Source organism: Crassostrea angulata, chromosome 1 (genome assembly GCF_025612915.1).
Source record: "Crassostrea angulata isolate pt1a10 chromosome 1, ASM2561291v2, whole genome shotgun sequence".
Taxonomy (NCBI): Eukaryota; Metazoa; Mollusca; class Bivalvia; order Ostreida; family Ostreidae; genus Magallana; species Magallana angulata.
The window spans coordinates 45,720,851-45,746,252 of record NC_069111.1 but is presented as its reverse complement, the minus strand read 5'-3'; the positions used below and the strand labels follow the sequence as shown (position 1 = coordinate 45,746,252).

The window sequence follows — 25,402 nt, the reverse complement described above, 5'->3', positions numbered from 1 at the left end:
CCTGATGCGAGTTAAGTCAACATTTAATAATAAGCAAAGTTATAAGTACATATCCATTAACAAAGACTTTTTTGCTTGTCAAGATTTTTGATAAGCCTAGCAGCCAGCCCCCCCCCCCCCTTTCAACTTCCGATGCTACTGTTGCATTATCATGTTTGGTATAATTCACTGGCAACTTTTGAAACACGACGTCCGAGAATCATCTACCAATAATTGATTAGTTTGGGCATGACACTATAGTTAAATAATTGTATGCATATCAAATTGTGCACTTATAAAATAATGAAACATATTAGCGTGCTCATTTAGGGTAATTTGTTTTGAAGACAAATATTATATGCTGTAATAAAATTATTCATAATAACCAGATAAAAACAACAAAACAACAAACAAGATTCAATAAAGGATTAATTTATTTAAATAAACATAAAATTATTCATAATAACCAGATATAAAAAAAACACACTAGTAATTAAATGTGCATTAAATTTTTTTCAAAGCCATGTGTTGAGACTCTAAGAATTTCATTTTCAAAAAGTTAACAAGATCAGATTATTGTCCTTGTTCATAAGCAACCAATGTTACATTTTATTATTTTTATGTCAAACAAAAACCAAATCCTTTCAATATGGTTACATGCACTGTGGTTCTAATATTTCAGATATCATTTTACATCAAATTTAAGGTCTAATATTTTATTACATCGTAACAACATTTTTAAAAAATTTCTGAATTTGTCAATCCTTCAATACTAGTGTATAATTAACCGTTGGAATGTCCATCATCGAAAACCCCGGCCAATATGTACAACCCTCTCCAGTATAGAGAGAGCTGTGCCTCAGAAAGTGGCTAGAGACAATGTGGAATGCCAGAGTTTATGGAATAACAAAAGTACAGATACAGAATTGAAGCTGAATTTTGCTGCTGTACGTGTTCATAAATACAACAGAATCATCTTTGAATCTCACATGAGCTTTTGGTAGGCCTATATAATGGCCTAATGGTCAAGATCTAGTAACTAAGATACAGTGTACAGGTACACATGCTAATTGCTGCTGTAGAAACAAGAGTCCCCTCCATCAAAAACATAAACGTTCTACATGTAACTCTGCCAATACTTTTCTTTGTCCCAGGTTTCCAACACATAAATTGCTCAACAATATATCTAAATTGTTCACCTGTAGTGTAAATATGCAGTACTTCTAACCAGGTTTTAAAAGAGAACTCAATGCAAACAAGTCAGCAATTTAAGGCATGGTAGGATGCCAGGATACATGTATCGATACTGTAGATCTTGACCTTTACATAGTTCTAATTTAAGTGAAGCAGGGATATAATGCTTTCACTTTTGAACCAATGTCTTTACAAATCCTGCAATGCTATAGACCTGTCCACTTGACAGAGCTATCAGGAATGCCAAATTTCTCGTATTATTACACCCTCCACACAATATAACTGTACAGCAGAAACAGCAGTTGTGGAGAAAACACTTTTTCATACAAGAGAATAATGTTATCTGGAATGTGCAATGATGGAAACAATGATACAACCATTTTAACAAGACCTTGGACTTTTGGTAAGATGTAACTATCTTATTCTTGCTCAAAACAAGGTAAAAATGATGCCAGTTTGAAGTGAAATATACATAGATTGCATGGTACCAGACAAATCTTGTTGATTTCAAAGAACCATGACTGAGTGGCCAGCAATGAAATAGACAGGTCCACGTCATAATAGTAATGATGTCATACTGCCCCACCATAGAGCCTGTACCACTGACCCAGGGGCCCGTTAATTTCACAATTTTTGTAGAGGGCATCATGGATATCATAACCATGCATTCAGTTTTTTCCTCACATGAGTGGAAGTTGAGAAGTTTTTTTCAAATTTGTATTTCTATGTGCATATTTGGCCCCGACGGTGGCGCTTAATGGGTAGTAGAGCCACAAATTTCACAATTTTGATTCTTCTTACCATATAGATGCTTCATACCAAATATGGCAACCATTGGCCTTGTAGTTTTCAAGAAGAATTTAAAAATGTAAATTTGTTTACAACGATGCACAAATCACAACTATCGATGAACACCAATTGCAATCGGTCACCTAAGTGACCTTAAAAATATCTAACTGTGCATAATGTTGTATACTGGTATATCAAATATATGCATAGTTATTAACATCCTTTCTGCTTCCTCTAAAGCAAAAATTATTATTATTTTGAAATTGAAAGCAACATTTTACAACAGTGACTAGTCTATTATCTCTCACACATAAAACAGAGTCATTTTGTATCATATCAGTGTCCAAAAAGGACATATACACAAAACTGTTTTTTTTCACATTTAGAAAAATAGGAACATTAGTGAAAAAATTGGAATATGTTAGAATGGCACATATTTATACAAATAAATTATACAAATAAGTACATATCATTACAAGAGCACTGACAATTGCACTGATACATGTAGCAAGTACAATTTACATGTATTAATATTAAAACAAATTTTTTATAAAGCTTATGTATTTGTCACAACATTAAAAATTTAACCAAAAAACACACCACAAAACAACAACCAACTAAAAAAAACATCCCCAAAACAAAAAATCCCAAAATTTGATCCCAAATTTCTTGCTTGGTTCAGGCCTTGGTCATTAAAAAATTAACAGGAGTAAAAACATTGCAAAATATTGCACATCTAAAAGGATCTTATAATAATAACACTTAAAAGAGTAACCACCAGAAATTAAGTAAACTTAACTTGCCTTAAGAACATTTAAGGCCTTGTATCATATTTGATTTAAAGCCAAATGTGATGAGTAAGTTGGTAATACTAGGGAGAGTTGTGCTTCTTACAGCTACTAGTACAACCAAAAATTACATGTAAAATCTGGTGGTTTATGCTTTAACAATACTGAAAAAAAAAACCTGTAATTGCACTCAATGGTTAAAGCAGTCTAAGTTGATCACATATGTGCTCAGAGATAATGTGATCATGCAAAACAAAAATGAGACTTTTCAGATAAACAACTTTCAACCTTTATAGCACCTGTGCATCATCATGCATCAGTAAGAGACAGTAGTCTTTGCACTATTTGACTAAAATAACAGGACTAAATTCATTTGTTATCAACAACAGCCCTATTTTTGTTAAGTTTGCCATTCAAAAAAGAAGCACAAAACAATTGTATTGTGTTTAAAATTAAAGTTCCAGAATGTCTGACAGTGATTTTTACACAATGCTTTGCTTAGTTACCATATTTACATAAAAAGAAAAACAGAGGAAAAAAAATCAACAAGTGCTATAAAAAATTTTTCTTTGATCAAAATAGTTAGGTTAAGGTTGCTCAACAAACCAGTGCATTATTTGATCGATCAATAAAGAATAATTTTTGAAATGTAATTTTACAAAAATGAGACAAGTATCCGCTTTCAATTATTATATGAAATTTTTTTTTTTGTATTTTTAATAGAAACAGGAAACATCGTTTTAACTGCAAGATATTTTAGAGCTAAATATTTGGTATCAATTAGTGCACAATAGAATTATCTATAAATACATGTCAAAGACGACCAAATATATAATATTTTTGATAAAAAATATTTATAAAATGGTAAATCAAGAATTGTAAATATTTTTTTTAAGGTCAGACGTTCCTCGAGAATCTTTTTTGTATCTCCTCGTAATAAAGAGTTCCAATAGAAAATACTAATTTTACAATTACTTTAAAAATGATCAAAATTTACGTGGCTTGGTTATATGTCTAGATGGCCGAGTGGTTAGAATTGTGGCCGCTCAATGTCAGAAGCGTATAGGTTCTTGAGGTCGTGAGTTCAAAGCCCCGTCCCGGCAGAGATATAGTTCTAATATAGTGAATTTCGCTGTGCTGTAGATGCATTTATTTTTTAATAGCAGCAATTCAAGTGTATTTTCAAGAAGATTATATAGGAAATTGCATTCTCTAGTATTTTGCAGAAATGCCTGGTAAGGTACCCTAATTTTTTGCAAGAAAGCTTGTCAAAGTAGTAGTTAACCATTAACAAATTCCTGGAGAAAGTTATCTAAAATTGAGGAACGTGTCGTCTGACCTTAAACCTATGGATAAAATCTGCAAGTCAACTGTCACTCACATTAAACAATTGCTTCATAATCATATTTTAACAAGAAATTAAAATGAAATTGTGAAATTCAAGAAAAATTGAGAAAATCGAAATTCAAACCAATCCTGATTGTAATTAATTTGATCCTGAACATAATCATAAAAAGTTGAAATATATCACAATTTTGCAAAAATTCCAGATTGTTTAGCTTTAAAATAAGTTTTTCATTTTTTGATTTTATAATAAATATCAATTTCTCAGAAAAAAATGTAGTATTTTTGTTAAATTTCAATTTTAAAACAGTTCTGATCAGGATCAGTTTTTTTTTTTATTGGGATCTGTTCATATATGGAAAATTGCAATTATTCTAATATGTAGCAATTTCGTTTCATTGATTAGTGCTTAATATGACTATTTCTTATTCTACAGATTTTATCCATACATTTAACAGATGTTAAAGAATAACAATTTTAATTTTCAGAAATATTTTTTAAATTAAAGAATTATAAACGACCAGACCATCTTTGGCATGTATTTATAGATATTAATATTACGCATCAAATAAGACCACATTTTGAGCTTTTTAATACCCTGCAGTCAGAATAATTTTTCCCATTTCACTGAAAAAAAAAAAAAAACCCCGGTAAAATAATCGAAAGCCGGTATCGCTCTCTGTTTTGTGAAGTCATACATGTATTTGAAAAAGGATTCGTTATCAATCCATCAAATAAGACTTAGGTGTGTTGAGGAACCTGAAAGAGATATATTATTCCCTAGAAGAATCACAGCCATTTTTTGAGAAGCTAATTTAGATAAGTTAAATCTATCTAATAACGGAACTGATGTGTAATGGTGACCCTCACATCACATTTTGTAAGGAATATAGGCAAGGGATATATATACAACTGGTAATTAACTGGTTATTAACCCACAGGAGACAGATTCAATGATATACATGTAGTAACAATTTTATATTGTAAAATTATTTCTGTGATAGAAAAATTAAAATATTTTAAAAATTTAACAATCAGAATATAAATTTCTCTATGAAAAAAAAAATAGCACAGAGTCAGTATTCATTAAAATCGAGATGTTTTCATGAGAAATACATTAAAACCAATACAACACTGGAACCAGCTACCACAAAGTTTTTCCCATGTTTTTGACAACTGTCCAAAAATAAACATCTACCTTTTTTTATGACCCTAGCAATATCAAAGAACATTACTAGAAAAATACAATATATCTAATTCTGTGGTTAATATATTCTTATATGAAAAATTTATATAAAAGATGTACTGAAAATGAGGAAGGTGCTTTCCTTACCCCCAAAACCCCCTAATTATCAGTTTTATATTCTTCTGCTTTATCAAATAAAACAAATTTAGAAACAAAAAGTGAATTCAAATGACATCCCATATTAACAGTGTCCTTTCATTGCACAAAACTAAAATAAAATTGTACATTCAATTTCATGTCATAGACGTGGGATTAACTGTGATACCCTAATATTCCACGTCTAATAAATCGATATTCCAGCAGTATGACTACTGTCCTTTATTCAAGTTTGGTGTAATTTGATATCCACAGTCATATATCATGATAAGCCCAGTGTGATATCATGATATGCTCAGTCATATAACACAATGAACTCAGTGTGATATCATGATATGCTCGTCATATATCACAATGAACTCAGTGTGATATCCTGATATGCTCAGTCATATATCACGATGAACTCAGTGTTATGTCATGATATGCTCAGTCATATATCACAATGAATTCAGTGTTATGTCATGATATGCTTAGCCATATATCACAAAGAACTCAGAGTTATATCATGATATGCTCAGTCATATAACACAATAAACTCAGTGTAATATGATGATATGCTCAGTCATATATCACAATGAACTCAGTGTGATATCCTGATATGCTCAGTCATATATCACAATGAACTCATTGTTTTGTCATGATATGCTCAGCCATATATCACAAAGAACTCAATGTGATATCATGATATGCTCAGTCATATATCACAATGAACTCAGTGTGATATCCTGATATGCTCAGTCATATATCACAATGAACTCAGTGTTATGTCATGATTTGCTCAGTCATATATCACAATGAACTCAGTGTGATATCCTGATATGCTCAGCCATATATCACAAAAAACTCAGAGTTATATCATGATATGCTCAGTCATATATCACAATGAACTCAGTGTGATATCATGATATGCTCAGTAATATATCATGATGAACCCAGGGTTATGGCATGATATTCTCACTGTATAGAAATATCATTATAAGTTCATGAAGTCCAATAGCATGATATGCTAAAAAAAATATATTAATTATTTTGGTAAAATATCTTAATTTGTAAACTGCACAATTTACAAGTACTCTGATATACAAACTGGTACTTCAAATACCAAAAAAATCTTAAAAATAATTTACAAAATCAAATTTCATTAACCCTTCTTTAACGATGTTGCTTGTAATTTTCTGATGACACACTTTTTATCATTATGGGCCTCCATTATTGATGAGGTAATATGAGACCACAACCTTGAGCTCATTTCCAGGGAATTCCTTGGTCTCATCTAAATCAGCTGAATACTTATCTCCAGGGCTGACTTTACTATCATCATAGTAAGTCCATGCCTGATTCTTGTAGATCCACCCTGTAAAGTGCTGGCCCTTGTGTACATACACCATACCAACCCTGTATTTGTGACCCAGAACATAAACCACTGCTGGTAAGTCCTCAAAAGCTCCAACCGGCAGGAAATTTAAACGCAAGACGTTGATAAAAAGGACTGGGGGTGGGGGGTGGCTAAAGGTCAGACAGACAGTCTCCTGGCAATGATCACAGCTAAAATAAAAAACACAAGATGATAACCCCAAGCAAAGGTAGGAAGTAACACTTTACACATTAATGGGCCTTGTATTTGTACATATATTTTTGTATATACTGTTCCAGAAATGTTATTAAAATTGTTTTGCTTAACCTATTTATAAAATTGAAATCATAAAGCAACTGACTGCATATTTAGAGTGGTCAGGAATGAAAATCTAAACTGACATTGATTATATGTGGTCTAAAATTCTTTTAACAGCAGCTGACTGGAAAAATTACAAAGTTTTCCTGCTATTGACTGTTCGTTCCATATGCAGTTTATTCTTGCAATTGAAAATACTTTCATTTTTTGCATTATCTATTATGTATTAAATGTCAACCCTCAATCGCATATACATGTACATGCCAAAATATTCTTATTTCAAACACGGAGGGAGATGTAGTGCTTGCTATCTCTTTTCTACATACACTGTATTATTCTTTAGGTCAAATTTCACTATAATTTTAACACTGTCAAAAATAAGTTTTCTATCTGTAGAACTATTTGTTGTCATAAGTATTGATTTGTGCTCAGGTCCAAACACTGTTTTACTTCTAGTTTGCCAGAGTAACTGCAAAGGAGAGTTGATTAAAATCAACTCCCAAAAAAGAAAATTCAGGTGTGTAATTTTCTGAAGTGAAGTTTTATCTATGAGAAAAATTCTTCTTTCAAGCCAATGTGCTTGCACAAAACATAATTCTAGACCCATTTTTTTTTCTGGGGGAAAATATTTTAAGAGTAAACTCTGGTCAAGCATCTATGATACTGATACATACCACTTGTTTGAAGGACACAAATCTTCAAAGAATTTCAATATTCCTTGCTGAATGATGTTCATTTTACCATCTCTGGTTTTTAGACATGGAGGGCTGAAATAACAAAACATATGATAATTAGCTGACAAAGTACATGTACATCTACACAAACACCTGTCTGGAACTACGTGTTCATGATGCATGCATATATATAATTATTTATCAACTCCTTTTGGTGCTTTCCTATAATCATGTTATTAATAAATTCAATTTTGACGACTGCACACCACAAGCTATCCAATAACCGGTAGTAAAATCTGCTCAATAATATCACTAATAGTTTGCTTGGATAGAGTAACCTAATTGTTGACAAGTTATCAATGACAATGGTTGTTACATACTTTTTTTACTTTATCAAAAGTAATTAAAGAGATAAAATAGAAAAGCGTTTTGCTATATATGTTTTCAAATACAATGTGCTGAGGTTCTCCTTGAGCATTAGAATACCGGTATGTCATTCTTAAGATTATCATGATGTCAGGTTTTGTACCCAAATTGAAACTTGTACATGTCACACTGTATAGGCTAAAAAGCTTGATTTTTGTTTTTTATTTTCTTTTTGTCATTAACAGAAAAGGATGGTTTAACGAACTTTAAAACTAGTGGAAAATGCTTCTTTTACCCATTTTTTAAAAATTAAAGTGGCAAAAAAAATTCACTGGCCGCCATATTTAATCACTGTGTTAAATCTTTAGCCAAAGTACTGCATGGATTAAAGTTAACACATGGTTAAATTCAACAGACTTTTGAAAAACATTTAACCATGTGGTTAACTACAAGATTAACTTTAAACACAGAGTTAACATGGTGTTAGAGTTAACCACCTTTCAAAAAACCAGGCCATTGGTCAGTAAAATGGAATTTACTGACCACACATAAACCATATAAGGTAAATTACAAACCATGTAACTATAGTCTGTCCCAAGATATTTATGCAGCACATTTGGGCAATTTTTAATAAAAATATGCATACCTGTGCAGGGTTGTCTCTAAAAACTGATGTAGAAGGGAAAAATAAAAAAGTAGAAGGGGGTCTGGAGGTCTAGCTTATAGCTATGATCATTTTTCACTCGAAATAATTCACAGGAATGAAAAAAGAATTCATACAGAGTTTTATAATGGGAAGTGTTTACATCTTTTCTCCATTCAGAAGACACTCAGAATACCTTGCACAATTTTTCAAAGTTACCTTCATCTATTTTGCAATGCAAAATCCCAGTAGACTTTTACTTTTAGCAATGTAGTGAAACCTGACAGCTAAGAGAGGGTGTTTCAATGAGGAAATCTTGGGATTTTTTCATACCATTGAATGAACATCATTGAAACCCAGAGGTATTCATAACATAGAATAATTCAAGAAAATGTGCGACAAAAATATCTTGGGACAGTCTATAAAAATACATTGTATTCACGTAATGTGGTTTTTTCAAAGAATTTTTCATAGGCAAATACTGTAACTTGTTGTTCATGTCTGTAAAATATTTTTGGATCAAATATTTTCACAAAATGAGTTAAGAAAATTAGTCTGAACTGGCTCGCATATTTTTGTGTGTGCTGTAAACAGCAAGTTGTCTGCATGTCTAAACTATCATATAGCTCTACAGTATAATCTACCCAATAGCTACAGTTATGTAGCTACTTTTAATCATAAGCAAAATACCTACAGTTATTAATTATTCTAAAATTTCTATTTCAATAAAACTGTCTTACTTTATATATCAAATTAAGCAAATATCAGTAATTGCTTGATCAAAACAATAATCTACACTAAATAAAAATAAATCTCATCAATCTAACAGTCTTATTTCATCTACAAAATATATTTGTAAACTAGCTATCAGTGATTTTAAATAGAATTTTTTAAAGCTGAACAGGACACAACAATGCTATTGTCTACCAAGTTACTCTTTTCTCACCCGTATGCCTAAAAACCCTATATATTCAGCTTCTGACTTCTTGATAGTCCTCAACACCCAGTGACTTCTTCATTTTATAACAGTACGTAAAAGCAATTTCAAACTAATTTGAAGCTGATAAATAAATATTGTCTAACTTTGGTGTCTGTATGTTTGGATATAGCTTCAGTTACCTCAGACCTGCTGATCCTGAGTTCGTATTAAGTAGGGACTTGTTTTTATCAATAGCAATAAATTTTTTAAAAAGTTGTTTTCTCCCCATAAATTGAACCTTTTTCTGTTGAACACATGCAAAAATTCCTGTGTGTTGAACACATGCAAAACTTCCTGTGTGGGTATACAGCTTACATCGCCACTGTTACTCAGACATGATAAAATTATCATATGCACCTATTCCTAGCTCGGAGACAAGACATCACTAAGATGGAGAACATCTAAAAGGACCCTGATTAAATAATGAACATTAGGAGGAAGAGCATTTCAGAGAATTTTGCTTAGACCTAATCTTAGAAATAATAAATTTCCAGCTAGTATAGAACTTTAATTCAGCCTCATTACACATACCTTTCTACAGGCATTCTTTTTATTTAATCTACCAGTAGGCAGGATTAAGACAATGGGATATACAATCTGGACTACAAAAACTGAACTAGACAACATTGAGATGCATGGTAAAGGGGAGGGGGGGGGGGGGAAGATGTGCTCCGGACAAAGATTTTATTTATAACTCTGCTATGGCCTTAACCTTACCTCCTAAAAACATGGTTCAAAGTCACTGCACACTCTTTACCGAAAGGCACTCTGTCAGCGAAGTATGAGCCATATTGGGCTAAGGGAAGAAAGATATGCTCCTGACAAGCGATCTCAGATGGACAGATAGAAGAAAGGATGGAAAGACAAACAGATGTATGGACAGACTGATCATTATAAAGAGCTTGCAAAGTGGAGCCCTTATTAAAGAAATTTATTATGCCCTTTAAATTTAACCTAGAAAAATGGTTTCACTGCACACCCCTCATCCAAAGGCTCTGTTTATGTGAAGTATGAGTCAAATAGGGCTAAGGAGAAAGTATAGACATGTATGCTTTGAAAAAAGTTTTTCTTGCGTTGTCTGATATGATCTAGTAACTTCATTCAAGGCCATCCAACAGTCCTTTGACCTGAGGCATTCTGTGGGTGAAGTATGAGCCAGATTGAACCAAAGGGAGAAAATACATGTATATGATCTGGACAAGGATTTTTCACACAATTCTGCTGTGACCTTAACCTTTGACATAGAAACTTGGTTCAATGTCACTGCACAAATCCAAAGGCCCTCTGTAGGTGAATTATGAGCCAGATTGGGGCAAGGGGAGAGAAGATATGCAATGGACAAATGATCTCTGGTGGACAGACTGATCACTATAGGTTACATGCAGAGGAGGACTCCTAATTATATTAAATCTACAGCCAAGTCAATGCATTGTGCAAGGGAAAAGAAACTGCACAAAACATAGGGAAATAAAAACACAGAAACTCAAGTTCATTATATACCTAGTAGTGTATCAGGTCTGATACACATAGTAGAGTGGATGATACAGCATCCAGATCACAGCCTTCAGGGCTGAGACATCTTTCCTTGTATCACCATCATAAAGGCTGTATCGCCCTCAAATTTGAAATAATATCCCATTACTTTTGAATACAAGTATGCATAGACAAATTTATGATATACTAATCTACCACTGAAACACCAAACAAACAATTTGAAGAATGAAAATACATGTTGGATATTGTGATTTTAATAAAATTAAGTTCAATTTCATATCTTTTTTCTTTCCGAAAGTTGTCATCCAACAGAGTAATGCAATGGGTTAGGTCCTCATCTATAAACCTGGTGGGGGGATGAGTTTCATAGATGGTTCAATCTAGTTTTAATTTAAAATCAAATGACGGTTAATGTTTGAATTTGAAAGACAGGGTAGCACAGAACACGAAGCTGCTTCTGAGAATGCCTTAATTTAGATAGTCAAAATAAGGTGGTTAAAAGGATGAATATGCTAATAAACATCTTATACAGAATAACTCACTGGATAGTGTAGATTTCTATGCAGTGTTACCAGGAAAACTTATGAAATTTTTATTCTAGTGAAGAATATTGAGACATTTTGAGGCTACCTCACAAAAAGTTATTGTCTCAATAATTTTAATTTATAAAACATAACTACATCATCCAACCCCCTTCTTTTAAATAACAAACATCGACTGTTTGTCTTAAAAGACCAACAGCTCATACAGTGCCAAACTATCATTTATTCTAAAGGAATGGAAACACAGGATTCATATGCATTTATCTGAAAAAATGTGTAAATTCATGCCTTCTTTATTAAATCATTCTGGTGTTCTTTCTTTAAAGAGATATGAATTTGATTTTTCAAAATAATTGTTGGTAATATATTGATAATATAAACAAATAAAGTCATAAATGATTTAAAAAGCTCCTGATATCTCCAATACAGTAAACCAAGTTTATATTTTTTCAGGTATGCTCCATTGACTTTCATTGATTGCTTTCACAAATATTAACATGTATTTCACAAATAAAAACACACAAACTAAAAATACTTAATCAAATGGTTGATTATTCATTTATGAGTAGTAGAGGAGTTCAGTATATATATACTGATGCTAAAACACATGTTGATATAAGAACATCCCAGAATTTAGAATAGAAAGCAAATTCGGATATCTCGAAACCACGCGTATCTTGAAGTTTTGTTGAAGTTTGAGATACCAATGTTTACCTGTAGAAGGTGGGGAAAAAATGGTGTGATGTCATGTGCCTACATTATAAGTCATGTTCAGCTTTAATAGGTCATTAGACCTATTAGTTGTAATTAAGTTTGAAACTTTATAGTGAAATACACAGAAGTTTTTAAAAGGCTGTAACTCCAGAAAAAATTTAGAAACTTTTCAGGAGTTACAGCCTTTTAAAAGCTCTGCATAATTCATTATACTTTAAAATCATTTATAACTCGTGGTTCTTACTTGATAATAATCTGTTCCCTTGTAAACGTTCTCTGCATATGACAACCCTCTCGGCACAATCCTTTCATCACAATTTTTTCCGTCAATATACAGAAAAATTTGATCAGCTGAAATTTTACTTGATCGACAATGGTGTCTTCTGGGTTTACCATTTCTAGGTGCCGAAGGATGTGATAAATTCCTCTTGCTGAGTTTAATTTTCCATGTTCAAACATTTCCAAGATAAGCTTTGGAGAGAAAAGATTGATGAAACCAACTGAATTTTTTTTAATGTTTCAATGTAAACAGTTACAGTGATATCAGGTATTACTGACAATAAAAAGCAATATAGGAATTCTATTATCAGATAAATTGCCATAATATTTTATTTTTACATTATTATGTCATTTCCCCAACCATTAAATTTTGAATGTCAAGGAAATAAAATACATGAACATATGAACAATGATTGTTTACCATTATATTTACCACATGTACTTAGATGTTCCAAGGCAAATTTACATTTTAAATTCATGGTCGACTGCTTTAGCTTTGTTCAGATAACTGGGATCTAATTACTTGAACTCTTAGTTTTGTCAGTAACTGGTCCAGACAAAGGAAAGGTAAGTTTATTTTTGCTGGTTTTTATTTTGAAACTTATTTATACATGCATCTACAAATATGAGGATAAAAACCCAGCTGTAAACCCATCATTACCTTGCCAGTCCTGCAACTCTTAAAGGCATCCTTCAATGCTGGAAACTCTATCAACATGTGACTGACATCCATGAAGAAAGTATTAGGTCCACACATGTTTTTGCATTGAATAAGTCTCCCTTCTGTATCTTTGAATGCCCTTTTGTTACAGGATGGGTTTCCTACAATGTTCAACTAAATTATTTGCCAATAATAAGATTGTATGCAATATGCTGAGTTATAAACATGTTAATATAGATATAATACAAGTTGTTTAAATATTTGTAACTTTTTATAACTATATATATGCATCATATGCATCAAGATTCAGTAATCTATAAATAGCAGTAGTAGAGAATACAGTGAACATCATTTAATAGCCAAGGCTGATGTACATGATTTACTGGTATTCATTCTTCATTAACAGTACATTAAATAGATTAGAGGAATTAATATAATGTGGCCTCTTTTCCCTTTAATATCACAATTCATGTGGACATCATTTTCAAAAGAAAGCTATACTTGCCTAAATAAGTATGCATGATTTTATTTAAATCATAGCAAGTACAAACCTACGTCATTGCAGCCAGGGTTTTGAATGGGAATGTTACCATGGTCAGATATCAAACACCAGTTTTCATGTAAACCCTTTAGTGGATATGAAGTACCATGAGCCTGCAATAAGTTTTCTAAATATTCTGGTGTGTAACATTTATCACAAGTAAAACACTGAATTTTTCTGTGTTCTGCACTGTAGTAAAAACCAGCAGTGGCCAGTAATACAGGTGACAATTTGTAGAATCTGCGATATGTCAGACTGGCAAAGGAGTTGAGTCTAAACCATTCTTTCTTCATATCCAGTGTGGTCCAATCCCAACCACTCTGTAAATCCAACACTGGAAACACAAAACAATCAGTCTCAATTAATCTGAAGTAGGAGAATCTAAATCTTTTCAAGCCCTTCTTAACATACTTTTTGTTCTTTGCAAAAAAATTGTAGACAAGATTGGACAATTTACTTTCAGGCAAGGCCTTACGTAAAATTCTGAATTCCTGAGAGGAAATTAATAAATGTCTTGGTTTTTTGTTGATACGACATTTCATGTCCTGAGCATTATCAATACTTTTTCCCCTAGTTTTTTTGTTTTCAATTTCTTCTTTGTCTTTAGTGATATGACATTTCATGTTCTTGCTTTCTCTATTTCCATTCTTTTGGCGTTCTTGATCTCCAGCCTCAGCTAAATGAGAACATTCATCAGTCCTTTCAATCAAGGGATCTGATGGTTCCACATCTTCCATCTTCCCACACCTCTGTTCACTTCCAGGGGCATCTCTAGAAAGTTGACTGAGAGAATCTACTTCATCTACCTCAGAACCAATCTTAATGGATTCTAACGAATAGAATCCAGAATCATGGTTTTGGTTCTCAGGTTCATCTGCAGACTTTTCAACTTGCTGAGGGATATTCCCTTCTGGTTCACACTCCTTGGATAAAACTTCGTCGAGGCTTATTTCTCTTGCATCGAGTTTTGGTGCACTTTCCAGATTGAGGGTGACCTCTTCAGTTTCTTTTTTTCCCTTTAAACCTTCTGCTTCCCTTTTTGATGAACTCTTCTCACATGGTTTGGGTTTGGGGAAATCTTTCCCTTCATCCTCAAATAAAGGAGGGCCTTCCTTGATTTGTACTGTCTGTCCTTCAATAACATTGCTACCTACAGTAGCTGCTGATGCCATTGAAAAAAAAAATCTGTTTTAAAAAAACAACAGTTATATTGAATAAATTATAATTCTTTGGTTTCAAAATGCCAATAAAGTTTGATGGACAAATAAATGAAAATGTTTAATACAATGTATTGTATGATCAGCACACTCAGGTAGTTACATGTAAAAGGGCTAGATTGGTGGTTTTCCTCATTTTCAGACTATATTGATCTTTTTCTTGACAACAAGATCTCTATAGACATAGGAAAATATTCATTTTAAAATTATAAAATATAAAACTAACAAATAACTTACAGCTAAAATACGAAGAAAATAACTTCTTACCATAGAACTGCCAGGAGATTACTGAACACAGCCACCTGCTGCTTCTGATCTTTATTAACACACTCCAATTCTGATGAGTAATTTGTCGACCACTTAGCCACCCTAAGATGAAATTATGAACTGTTTTAAGTTTCCTTGATCATCCCTGTATAATTCATCTAACAAATTGAAGCAATTCAATTGATATCACCTCACTTTCCACTTCAAAATACACCAGATAACGTTCAATTAATCGTATGTGATATATGTTAAGCATTAAAGCATTTAAGGAATAAGGAAGTGGATGAAGGAGCTAATTTTATTTAAATTCCTAACGCAATCATCAAACATTTAAAATGCTTTAACGGTATTTCCTGGAAAACTTATCACTGAATATATCTATAATCTGAATATATCTATCTATTATAAGAATCTTTTTCAATGCCATAAATAAGATTTTGATATTAATTTTTTTTGGTAATGAACATGTATTTTTGTCAGAGAAACTGCAAAAATTGTTTTGACAGCAAACAAGACATTTTTAACATAAAATTTGGTATCAATTAAATGCATAATTATCTGTAGATAAAAAATATTAATGGATATTGAAATCTAGAATTGTTGGTATTTTCAAAATCTATTTATAAAATCTATAAAATAATTGTCAAAAGCAATTTACAGACCATCAAATAAAATAATCATGTGTTGATCAACAATGGCTACCTTAACCAATCATTGTCTGGTCACCACATGGAAATTCTATTAATATGCTGTAGGTACATGTAGAAAACAAGAACCTTTGTATCTATTGAAATCTCATTGCCAAGGTTAGATTTTTTTGTCATTGTAAAAACCTCAGTTTTTGTATTAAACTGTCTGATAGTGTATTCATGCTTTATAGGTTTGTACACATACCTGTGGTTTATACTTCTCTTACAGTCATTTTGCAATTGGTTCTGGAACCGCTAAATGACTGACCCACTTCCTGTTGCATTAGAATAATTCCGACTCAGTCCTGAATATTCCAATGAACCTTTGATATAAATGTGACTGCTGTGTTGTTCTAGAAAGTGGTTTCCAAAGAGATTACAAAGGGTGTAACCCTCTCATAACCTCTCTATAACCTGCACATCACAAAGTCATTGTCTAAATATTCAGGGTTTAAACAAAAACGCTTCTAATATCTATTTATTTTTCAGCTGAATTTGCTGGTTGTGCACAGTGGGTTTACTCTGTCTACTTTTTCATCTACAATAAAAAAAAACAAACCTAAACAGAGTAAATTATAAATAAAACTACATGTATGTATTGAATGAGACTTGATACACTCATGCAACCAAAGACAGATGGGAGGAGATTCAATAATATTGTCTGATGTTTGCAACAATTTCACTACACTGTCAAACAATTATCAATGTCTGGGTAAATTTTTGTATTCTTTGATTAATAAAGCAATATGAGATGTGTCATTAATGCTTTTTAAGCAGGGTATTGCAGATCATCAGCGATATGGTAAGATATATTTAAGTGTATGAGGGGTATAATTTTACCATATAAACCAACCACATTTAAGGAATGTTGCTGCATGTTGACTCAATCAGGTCCAGTACAATCACTATAGATTTAGCTACATAGCTCGATTTACCTACATAGCTTTATTTACCTACCTGCAGTAAGTTTATTTAGTTACCTTTATAAAATTTTGCATTTTAAGTTTTTAAGATAAAAAGTCGAAAGAAACTGTCAATCAGCCTTTATTTGTACTGTGTAGTTTTAGAAATGCAATCTATAGCAAAAATAGTTAAATCATCACTGCTTTTGAGCAGTTTCAAGCAAAATATGCATTTCTATTGTTTGAGTAACCGTTACCTACAGGTCTGTAGCTTCTGGTCAGAAAAAATCAGATGGACGACCTGGGAGCTACAGTGCCTCCCATAGTAAAAAACTGTAATATACGGCACAAAAAAAATTTGCTGTAGTTTTGGACTGATTAACCTTATTTAAACACTAATTCTGTGAAAAAATTAGTAACATTAAATTCTTCATGCAATTTCCAACTATATTTTAGAATGTTTTTTTTTTGGGGGGGGGGGGGGGGGTCAGTAAAGTAAAGTGGTTCCGATCATCTCTTTACCTGCCTCAAAACTAGCTTATTGACCTCAGAAATGTTAAATTCACGTCGAGATCTAAAGTCGCCTTTTTAACATGCAAATAAACTGCACCATTTTACTTTACAGGACTGGTGATGGTGTTTAAAAGAATATCAGAGGCAACATAAGTGATGATATCTGCAGTAAAATGTACAAGGAATTTATTGGAATCAAATATTTGTTCAGAATGTGTTTTGAAATAAGATTAATCAGTCTAACACTAGTGCAATTTTTTGTGCACCGTAAATTGCAGTTTTTTTACTATAGGAGCCACTGTAGCTCCCAGGACCTTCATCGAATTTTTTTCAGACCGGAAGCTACAGACCAGCAAGTGTCCAAGTAGTGGACAATACACTCCCTTTTCACCGCTGCGACCCGAGTTCGATCCCCCTGATCGACAGTGGTTGTATATGATAGGGTATGGCGGTCGCCCGCTTGGACACGTGGGTTCTCTCCGGGTACTCCGGCTTCTTCCCACACCAATGACCCCCTCGCGCCAACATCCGTGCCAACGAGAGATATTAATATAAGTTGTAGAACTTGTTTATCAATCGGTGTAAAATAAAGTTCAGTTTTTTACAGACCTGCAGCTAAGTAACTGTATGACACCTTGTGGGCGATGAAGCATGGATATTATTAAAGAGTCTTTACTTTACATTACCAATCAATTATCATACTAACCAAACATTCTTCTTTGCTATTCCATTAAACTTTAAAGTGCATGTAGTAGCAGTTTGATAACACATACACAGTTATTCATAGCCTCAAAACTTTCAGAAATTTGACTGCAATTGTGCTGAAATGCTGAATAAGGAGCATTTTCAAGTGATTTTCATTGTTACCAGATCAGTTCAAAGTTGAAAATTTTTGCTGCAACTAAACACGATTTTTTTGTACAAATGCCCATTTCAGAAAATTTTTTTATTGAGTAGCTAAAATAAACCTACTTCAGGCAGGTAAATAAAGCTATGAAGGATAATCAAGCTACATAACTAAATCTATCAGGTCCAGTACAATCACTAGATTTACATGTAGCTACTAAGATGCAGCAGTAATTTTCAACTTTGAACTGATCTGAAAACAATTCATAAACAAAGGTAATCACAGATTACAAAGCTCACCAAAACAAGGCATCACCTTTATGAGGCATCACCTTTATGAGACCACCGTTACCATATTATATGAAAATCATACTTTATGATCTTGGATACCGGTATTCATGAATACTGTTTTGACACAATATCGTATATCATCAGTTAAAAAATTGAATGATAAGATCATATATTCATTTCATATGATATTATATTGTAACATATGATATGACATTGTATTGTGTTATACATCATTGTATTTGATCAAATAATACAATATCATAATTTAATAATACAATATAGTATAATATGATGCAATATCATATTACATAAAACATCATAATATTGTAACATATGATATTTTATTTTGTTATATTCAGTAGTATATTCTCACTATATAACTCTATGTAGACAAATAGTCAATAATTGTAATATTATAAATGACCAATATATGATATATATAATCAATGTTGCCCGAAAACACAGTCAACATTTGTTTTGTTATATGAAGAAACAAACCAAAATTTAAGAAAGTAATTAAAAACAGATCACTGTAATTTCCTCAGATCAACAAAGAAAATTTGTCTATTTGTCTATATAGATGCTTTAATCAATGTTGCCCGAAAACACAGTCAACATTTGTTTTGTTATATGAAGAAACAAACCAAAATTTAAGAAAGTAATTGAAAACAGATCACCGTAATTTTCTCAGATCAACAAAGAAAATTTGTCTATTTGTCTATATAGATGCTTTGCGTCGGGCAATATTTTGTCCCTCGGGGGCTAACATTATCAATGTTGCCCTCAACCCCAGTCAATATTTGTATAGTATAATATAGTATGGTATTGTATTGTATGATACTTCATCGTATTTTGATACATAATATGATATATTGTATCATATAATTTGATACAAATCAAATAATATAATATCATGTGATTAAGTAAAATATTATATAATACAATATTATAATATACATATTGTATCATATGATACCAAAATATATAACAATATCATATTATACAATTTCATGTTATAAAACCAATATCATATTATAGTGTATACAATAGCTTTTGATCAGATACGATGTTATATAATATTAAAATATCATATAATACAATTTCATGTGATATAATGTACTATATAATAGAAACCAGTATCATATTTTACAATATCGTATCATACAATACAATATTACTGCAATATCATATGTAATACAGTATTATATGATAAAATAATAAAATTAACAATACTAGTATACTAATTGTTCTTGAACAATTAGAGGTCTTTCCACATCCTTGTTTTTTATGTTTGAAATAAGATTGCCTCAATAGAATAAAGTATTTTTCTGCATTTAAAACTTCATAAAAAAAGTGTCAAAAGATTAAGTATGCAATTTTTTATTGCTTGACCTTGTCCTTTGACTTTCATGTCATTTTGATTGGACAAGGTAGACGCTTCAATACCAAGTGGTCCGATGTATCTATGACTATTGATTCAAAAGTTGTTTGTATTTTTATTGAATATTTGAAACTTTCAGGGGCAATAACTGCTAGAAAAGGACTTTTGATCCTTTTGGTATGAATAGATTGAAGGAGCATCTAAGTGTACTGAATACATTTGTAAAAGTTTCAAGTCGCTATTTCTAATGGTTTATGACGGGTAGTGATAACAAGCATTTTGTACAATAGGGGCAATAACTCTATAATTGTTTCAAGGTAGGGGTTGAAGGGTTATATTTTGAAATGTCTTAAGATGTCCTACTACATCTAAGAAAAAGTTTTTCTCTCCCACCCTAAACAAAAGAGATATCAAAACTCATTAAGTAAGAGATTTTCAAATGACCTTTGACCTTTATGTCATTTTGTTTGGCCAAGGTGGATGCTTCCATCCCAAGTGGTCCGAAGTCTCTATGATAAGTAACAAGAGGCCCATGGGCCACATTGCTCACCTGAGGAACAATAGGTATAATAAAATCAGCTTAATGGAGTCATAATTAATACAAACTATCTGGACAATGTACAGACAGACAGACAGACAGACGGACGACAGACAAAATGTGATCAGAATAGCTCACTTGAGCTTTCAGCTCGGTGAGCTAATAAAAAGTTGGAAGTGATTTTATGGAAATTTCAATACTTTCAGGGGCAATAACTACTAGAAGGGGGCCTCAAATCCTTTCGGTATGATAAGATTGAAGAACCCTCTAAGTGTACTGAAGACATTGATCAAAGTTCCAAGTTTCTATCTCTTATGGTTTCAGAGGAGTAGCGATAACAAGTTTTTCGTAAATAGGGGCAATAACTCTGTAATTATTTTTAAAAAGGAAGAAGCCAAGGGGCTATATTTTAGAAGGTCTTAAGATGTCCTATTACATCCTATTACATCCATGATAAAGTTTTTTCTCTACCACACTAAACAAAAGAGATCTAAAAACTCATTAATCAGATTTCCAAATGACATTGACCTTTGACCTTTATGCCATTTTGTTTGGCAAAGTTACGGAAAGCAAATTTGTCAATGAAGTCATCCCTAGTTGGTCCATTCTTCATGCCCAGTAATAAAAAAAAAATGAAAAAAAAGCTGTTGAGGTTGCATTTTATACACCAGCAGAACATGTTCTGATAATTAAAATGATTGACACTTGATTAGGAGAAATGGATCTGGATTTGGGAAAATATCAGTGATTTTTGGATTGGGAATGGGTCCGGTAAACGGACCCAAAACTAAGCAAGGAAAACCCCTGAACAATATCATATTATACAATATTGTACAGTACTGTATCATAATATACAATACTATACATAACAATATCATGATACAATATCATATCTTAAAATATAAAAAAAATGATACAATATCATATCGTATCATATAACTTTTTACAATATAACGTATGATATTATATTGTATCATATTAAACAACAGTGTATCATATCATTCAATACTATCATCATCAGAGGGCACCTATAACAAAAACTTTAACCAGCTCTAATATCCTTAACCTCCTCCAGCATCCAAAACACAGGTGCTTGAGGACAGGATCGACCCCCCCCCCACCAGTGTATAGACCCCTGGGACTTTATTCATTTTTTTTTTATTAAATTATCCTTTTAGGATATATTTCTAAACTAATTTATTCATTCATTGCCCAAAAATTACCTAAAACAAAATTTTTAAAAAATCAGACCCTCTGTGTATATAATACATTATCAAGTAATGAAAGTCTCCCCGATTTCTCAAACTTCTCCATGTTTCTCTGTTAAGGAGAAGTAAAGTCTCCCAAAAGATTGTGGTCCCTGGTCAACCATTTAATACTTGTTTAATTATTATAGTACAGTTTGAATAAATTATATCTTAAAAATCTTAAATAGTGTTTGAATGATTCATTATTGTTAAAGATTAACCAATACAATTAAACTGAAACAGGTATTTAATATTTTATGTTTGTCATTATTTTTAGTTAATTTTTGTCAAAATTGGTCAGGGCTAGTAGTAAAAGAGTCAGGGCTAGTGAAAAATTGCTGAGGTAGCCCGACTGGTCTAGTAATTAAAAAACTTAAAGTCAAACCCTGCATAAGACGCATCATCCATGCAAGTTTGGTGAATTAGGACCAGTAGTATCAAAGATATAATCATCAGAGGGCACCTGCAAAAAAAACTTTAACCAGCTCTAAAAACCTTAACCTCCTCTAGCATCTGAAACCTTTGGCTCAGATTCAGCATTCAAGCCTGTCTGGTGCATCAGTATCATTAGACACACCATTCATGCAAGTTTGGTGAAGTAAGGACCAGCAATAACTTAGATATTCCTATCAAAGGGCACCTGCAACAAAAACTTAAACCTGCTCCAAAAACCTTAACCTCCTCCAGTATCTGAAATTTAGGACCCAGATTCAGCATCCAAATCTTTCGAGTCCATAAGTAGGTCCAGATGCATCATCCATGCACGTTTGGTGAAGATAGGACAAGTAGTAGCTTAGATACAGGACATGCAACAAAAACTTAAACCAGGTCCAGATGCCGACGTCGAGGGTATAACATAAGCTCCTCTTGACTTCGTCTTGGTGAGCTAAAAAAATCACTCTTTAAACTGTTGCTCTTTTTGCGCAAATGCCGTCAATGTTTTAAAAGTTTTGGGGCTATGTATAACTGTTTATGTGTTACCAAACAGCTATTTTCTAAATGGAACAACAAAAAAGAACAGTTCTTGTTAACATGATGATTGATTGGTAATAATTCAGCACAATATGAAGTAATCACACTTATCCATGCCTCATGGCACACAAGGTGTCATACAGTTAATCAAACAATAGAAATGCATGTTTTCCTTAAAACTGCTCACAAGCAGCGAAGTTTTAACTATATTGCTCCGAGTTGCTTTAATAAAACTACACAGTACAAATAAAGATTGAAAGTTCCTTGCGACTTGTTGTCTGTTTTACATAAAATGCGAAATTGCATAAGGTATCTAAATTAACCAACTTCGGGTAGATAAATAAAGCTATGTAGGTAAATCAAGCTACGTATAGTTAAATCTAGTGGCTGTACTGTAGCTGTCTATAGTTAAATGTACTTGACCTGTGAATACCGTGATTTGAGACTATGATCAGATGGTTGTCCGTTTTAGGAGGGGAATATCATAAATATAACCAGGTATATCACTTTCGCTTTGCGCAAAATTTTTTGCTAAACCTGAATAACCTCTGACTTAAGTCCAGACATACCAGCAACATACTTTGCTCAAATCTGTCTAAAGTGAATGTAACATTTACATTTCTCACCTTTTCCTAAAACCTGTAGTTGTCCAGGACAATTTTTACTCCAAACATGTCAAATGCAGTCAATATATTGGTTATTTTTCGTGCATCTCAACTTAATCATACACCAACTAGCGAGTTGAAAAAGTCTGCCATATATAAAGGAAGTGAGTCACTTGACGCTTCGCGCTTGCGCATTTGGTAACGGGATGTTTTGCTCCTATTGATATTCAGTCCCCTATTTCACTGAATTTTCTCTGTTTAGCTAAAAGCCCAATTTAGTTTGACTTTAATTCTATGAAAAAATAGAAATATCGACTGTTTTGTCAATGATCATTTATTTGATTAGTCCCTGATTAATACTTTCGGGATAATATACTAATACTGAAAATTAAATAAAATAGACACTTCATTTTTTTCTAAAATGAATGAAAATGTGGAAAAAATCAGTTTGCAAAATTATAGAATGTTACATACGTTACGCATGATCTTAGACAAACTCTCAGTCGGACGAAGAAAAAATCAAACAATTTAACATTCACGACCAATTTTATTAAATCAAACAGATAAGAGACTTTCCGAACACAATTTAAAGTCATGGCCCCACCGTCACCAAAATTTTCAAATCACTCAACTCAGTCATCAACTCAAATTCTTAAAAGAACTCAGACTTGAGGCTGAGTATTGACTTGAGGAAATTTAAATTGGTGGCGCCTGCGGGACCTGACAGAATAGAAATGACATTGTGTAACTTGGCCATTGTAGACACATATCACTGACTATAATTATGCACTGTACTTGTGAGGGGTAATAAACACACACATTTTTAATTCAAACAATCATTTATACATTCATACCAATGTCTATCATTTAATGGGCTGTCAGTTGTTTACAATAAGATTATTTTTTACTAAATTCATTTTCTTAAACTTCAAAAGAAGCATAGTCTGTGTTTCCAAATTTTCAATAGATTTGAACTGATGGGTTTATATCCTATACTGTAATACAACCATGATGTACATATAATATGAAGATAGTACTTTCAATCTTAAATTTTAATTATAATCTACATATTATTTCGAATGCAACATCTCCCAAGGCTGTCGGCATATGTGGAAGATCACAAATTTCACAGTTTTTAAAGAAGATGGGAGTATATTTCTTATAAGGCGTGCAAACTACCACATCAGTAGAGATAAGATACCTGAAATATAAAAATATCAACAAATTTGATAATTCTTTCAAAAAAAATTTCCAAACAATTATTCATTAACATACAGGTCATTGTTTTGTACTTGGGATATATTGATTTGAATTGGTGTATACCTACCTTAATCTTCAAATAGTGTCATTTTTTAGAACTTCAATGCCTTTTGTTTTATCGAGAGCATCTGTGCTCCATAGTTTTGACATAGTTCAATTAAGGTATGATGAAAAACGATTCATTTTCAGGGAACAAAATTTTGGGTGGATGACCCACTATCTTTAAGAAATATCATTTTGCATACCAACAATTGACTGTTTTAAGAAATTGATACAAGTCCGTTAACTCGTAGTGAAAGTCACACATATATTTAAACAGCGTGCTTGCCTAAAGAGCTCCAGATGTTAGGTAACCTTATAGAACTAAGCATTATAGGATGAGAATTGAGGGTTCAGTACCACCAAAACTTAAGTGAATATTTCTTCTGTGTAATATTTATAACTAAACTGACCAAGTTTGTATAAAAATTATATTATCTTAAAAGAAATAGATTTTAATGTGGAAAAAACAAAATTTGAAATTTTATTTTACGTGGATATATCCGCCATCTTATTTCCCATCTTCTTAAGAAAAAAGCATGGTGTGTGAGAGAGAGAGAGAGAGAGAGAGAGAGAGAGAGAGAGAGAGAGAGAGAGAGAGAGAGAGAGAGAGAGGGCATGCATGTTTATAAGG

The 25,402-nt window shown here is 32.3% G+C and overlaps 1 protein-coding gene across 4 annotated transcripts; it reads right to left on the bottom strand.

Moving 5' to 3' along the window:
* Nucleotides 1-395: 395 nt before the first annotated feature.
* On the bottom strand, nucleotides 396-23,628 carry LOC128185430 (uncharacterized). Of its 4 annotated transcripts, XM_052855043.1 has the most exons (9): nucleotides 23,491-23,628; nucleotides 16,380-16,712; nucleotides 15,486-15,587; nucleotides 14,477-15,186; nucleotides 14,012-14,335; nucleotides 13,461-13,621; nucleotides 12,765-12,991; nucleotides 7,783-7,875; nucleotides 396-6,981 (listed from the first exon to the last, which is right to left on the bottom strand). In XM_052855043.1, the coding sequence occupies exons 4-9, from the start codon at nucleotides 15,171-15,173 to the stop codon at nucleotides 6,633-6,635; spliced, it is 1,851 nt and encodes a 616-aa protein (XP_052711003.1). In that variant the 5' UTR covers nucleotides 15,174-15,186; nucleotides 15,486-15,587; nucleotides 16,380-16,712; nucleotides 23,491-23,628; the 3' UTR covers nucleotides 396-6,632. The 4 variants fall into 4 exon arrangements, with proteins under 4 accessions (XP_052711003.1, XP_052710986.1, XP_052710991.1 ...); XM_052855026.1 differs by having other exon boundaries at nucleotides 14,012-15,186; XM_052855031.1 differs by having other exon boundaries at nucleotides 14,012-15,186; nucleotides 16,443-16,712.
* Nucleotides 23,629-25,402: the final 1,774 nt, after the last annotated feature.